This window comes from Fonsecaea erecta (assembly GCF_001651985.1).
Source record: "Fonsecaea erecta strain CBS 125763 chromosome Unknown Scaff24, whole genome shotgun sequence".
Lineage (NCBI taxonomy): Eukaryota > Fungi > Ascomycota > Eurotiomycetes > Chaetothyriales > Herpotrichiellaceae > Fonsecaea > Fonsecaea erecta.
The window spans coordinates 30,337-34,317 of NW_017387267.1; the positions used below are offsets into that span (position 1 = coordinate 30,337).

Consider the following 3,981-nt stretch of genomic DNA (forward strand, 5'->3'; position numbering starts at 1 on the left):
TATAAGTACGCGCTGGTACCGAAATCTAGGCGACTTAAAGTGTAGGTGTAAGGTTGTAAGCGCATAGAGTATTACTAATGTAGAAGTCTAGAGTAGGTTAGTTATGCACGTTGCGCTTGATCTGAGAATATCAGCTTACCGTACACTAGTATATGTATTGGAGTTTTGTACTATTAAAGAACGCAAAGTACATAGCGGGAAGGGTCGCCGCCCAGACTAATAGCACAATACCTAAGTAATCTAAGTGGTTCCAAAATGAGGTAATACCCTGACTATAGTTTGCCAAAGTGTGAAACCTATATTTTCTCAGCAAAAGATGCGCATTAAACTAGGAGCTATCCTTATAGAGCTAATAAGAGAAAGCAGGCCGAAGCCCCCATTGAGAATATTATTATTATGAGCGTCTCCATTGAAGGATAGTCAAAGTGTGCGTTATATAGGAAGCGGAATGCGTAGACTGGTGATAATAAAAACGTAATAGATCCAAGGAGGTGAGTCTAGATATTCACTAGGTATAGCTTCGTTAGTGACGGGGCAAGTATAGGAGGAATTGACTTCGCAAAACTTTACCTGTTTCATTATAAATAGAAAAGATACTTATTACGCATGCTGTCCACGATCCTGATGGTGGTCTGTAGACTATCAGTGCTTTGATTCTCAGTAAGACTGAAGATAGATCCTACCGATAGCCATAAGTTATATATTCATTATCCCTTTATATATGTAGGTCAGTGAAGCCTACGTTAACACTTTCGTCAAACTCACCTCTGCCATCCTTCTAGATATTGACCTAAATGTTAGCGAGGTAATTTTCACTAATAGCCCTACTTACCAAGATCATCCCAATATATAAGTCTGTCATCCTGAGTATAAAGTTGGTATTGACCAAACCAGCGGGGTTGGGTTCTCATCCTGCTTGAAGCCATAGGCAAATACTCGGGCGAACTCCGTGTATTTATTAGTAATAACTAGTAATTAGGGGAGAGATCATATCTATGGCGGTACTACCTAATATATTAGCTAGATATAATATATACTCTGAAAATGGTGAGCGCCCGGCCTTAACAGAGCTAAAAATATATGACCGGCCATTCCTTCGGACCAAGGCGTAAACTTCAACCTGGCACTTTTTGTGAAGGTTAGATCCACTATTGAAGAGTCCCTTTTTCAGTCGATAAAATCGTATTCTCTCTAACTTTTTTCTTTTTACCCGTGGTTTCCAGGTTTTCGTCCATTGATCCGCGCCGTCTGGTAATAATGTTGAAGGAGTATGAATAGAACTTAAGTCTGGAAAAGGAGTCTCTAGTTTATATCTTAAAAGGCCCGTTTAGATGAAAAGTTGTCATAGTCTTGAAGAGATATGTTAGTGACTTATAATCCTACAGTAGATATTTATACTTTATGAGAATTATTCATCGGAAATATTCTGGCCTTATTCCAAATAGTCATGAGCGGGTAACAGATTAATAAAATAGTGGTTTGTCATATTATAGTTTTATTGGTAGACTTTTGTCTTATATCTTATAGGAATATAGCTATCCTCCGCCTCAATGGTCGTTTCCAGATGATGTCCAATCCAGAAAATCCTAAAATTAGTAGGGTTATATTTACGTGGGGAAATGTAACGCTGGACCTGATGGGTGGAGACTATCAGTCAAAAGTTTCTGGTCAGCTAGAGGATAAAAGGATAGTGTGAGGTAGAAGCTATAATAACCACCTATAAGTTACCTCTGATCTTGGAGTAAATATAACGTTATTTTTCGTCTGTTTTTAATTATGGATAGTAGTACTGGACATTTGTCGAGTCCCTATAACGAGACCCATATTGTGCAGAATCCGCTACGGATTACTACAAATGGAACGGTCGAAGCGCCAACACAAACCACAACCTATCCTGATGAATATGGTAATAAGGTGCATAAAAGTAAGAAACTATATTTAGGCCCTTCAAATGAAATGTCAGCTAACTAGTGTTATAGGAAAACCACTTAAACGACCTCTTCAACAGGCTGAAGAAGCGCACCATAGATTCGTCCGAGTTCTCGACCTCCAGCCGTAAGAGTCTATATCGACTGTCAACGTAGGAACTATAGCTAACAAAGTATAAGTCGCACTAATACTGCCTCCGGTTACGCCAAAAATACCTACAAGTTCTTCGTCTAGAACGATTCTTCCTAAGGCAGATCCTGACCACGATCGGAAGGCGGTAGCTATTCCCTAAGCTTCCTCTGTGCCTACGGAGCTATCCGTACCTGGAAGACTATGGACTACGCAAGCTACCCCAACACCACTAATGGCACACTTCGAAGCTGGGATATCGTTACCGTTCACTAGGCATCGACCAATACATAGGTTTCATTGTACGCACTGTGGGCACGTCGTACAAGTTTACGATATAACTGAACCCAATCAACACTAAGAACCAATATATAGTACCAACCAAGTTACACCCCATGGATACGCCCCTCAAGCACCTAGGCGCTGGGTTCCATATGGACATCCCTCGATGGGAGGTAGATGAGCTCCTATCTTAAATGTTAAGATAGTGTTTTGATCCGGCTGACTGTTTTAAGTGGCGGCTACCTTAAGTGTAGCAGATCTGGGTGGACAGGTCTAAGTTATAGTACTAGTTAACATTGATGGCCGGTGGCAGTCTCAATTTCACCTCCGCTTTCCTATTCTCATTATTCTGAACTGCTAGACGTAGAGGTGCTTCCGGGTCTGTAGAGGGACTTATCTTAGTAAAGTGATTAGCGGAAGAGATTATAACTAAAGTTGTATTGTTCAGTATAGGCCTTGGCTCGGCAGCTGAACTTCAAATAAAAGTATGGGATCCTTCAAAGGTATAATTGAGACTTAAAACGGCTCTAGCGCCTTCCTCTGGACAGCTAACCCCGTAAAGAAGGTGGACATGGTCGGAATACTAAGTAAATATAGCTAGAAAGTATAAATTGATTACTGTCGCAGTCCCACGTTGAGTCACTCAGCTGACTAATTAGAAATCAATATATTTGTATAAAATGTCGTGGTAATAATAGTTTGATTAGAAACCTCTGTACGCCAAAGTGGTTTTTATCGAATATATCGCAACCTATTTTCCAACCCGACAGGTACTTACTACAACGTGGGATTCAGGCGTCCTGCCGGCTCACTGCTTAGCACTTCTTACTTACTCAAAGAGCGGGCGGCTTAATCCATCCTATTATAGCCGAGGAGATTCGATCAAAAAAAGATCTGGCCATTGCTGACGCTGGCTACGGTAACGGGATATGGGCTATAGAGATCGCAGAAAGGCACCCATCTGCGGAGGTGGTCGGACTGGACGTGTTAGCAGCACAGTTTCCCGCGCCATAGACCTATCCGGATAACTACTGCTTCTACTAACTAGACCTAATGTAACCCGTTGACGAGGAGTATAATGATTACTTTGACTTGATCAATGTTCGATTACTTGTAGGGCTATTAAATGGACGCAATTTCAACCCTATTGTCGACAATCTCTTTCGGATGCTGAAGAAGGACGGATTGATCCAGTGGCTGGACGTTTCACCGCCAGGTATTCGTGCCTACGACTCCTTAGAGAGTTCTAATATCATACCGAATTGGGGGTAGTCAGCTTCGATTTCGACTCAATTCCCGGCGTTCGTTAGGTCCACTAACTAGCTTGGATAATTACCGACTTTTCTAAAATAACGTGGATTTAGGGATATTAAGATGTACGAATGTCCTCCAAAGGAATCCATTTTAAGGCACGAGACGGACGATATTAGGTTAGTTTTGATAGAGTTGTCAAAATCATGTCTAACGGTGGAGCTAGATATAGCTAAAAAGTTTTAAGATGCGGTTACTGACTTGCTTAAGGAGATATCGGATGGACGATTATTCACTGTGGTGCTCCAAACTACCATTAGTAGAAAACCACGGGGCGCGCTTTCGAAAATTGAATGTTTATCCGCATTGAATAGGACAGTATGAGAATTT

At 41.3% G+C, this 3,981-nt stretch overlaps 1 protein-coding gene across 1 annotated transcript; it reads left to right on the forward strand.

The window, feature by feature from the left end:
- Positions 1-1,776: 1,776 nt before the first annotated feature.
- Positions 1,777-2,163, forward strand: AYL99_12029 (hypothetical protein; the record flags this gene model as incomplete). The annotated part of the gene is made up of 3 exons (XM_018843532.1): positions 1,777-1,924; positions 1,980-2,055; positions 2,109-2,163. The coding sequence occupies 3 exons, from the start codon at positions 1,777-1,779 to the stop codon at positions 2,161-2,163; spliced, it is 279 nt and encodes a 92-aa protein (XP_018687140.1).
- Positions 2,164-3,981: the final 1,818 nt, after the last annotated feature.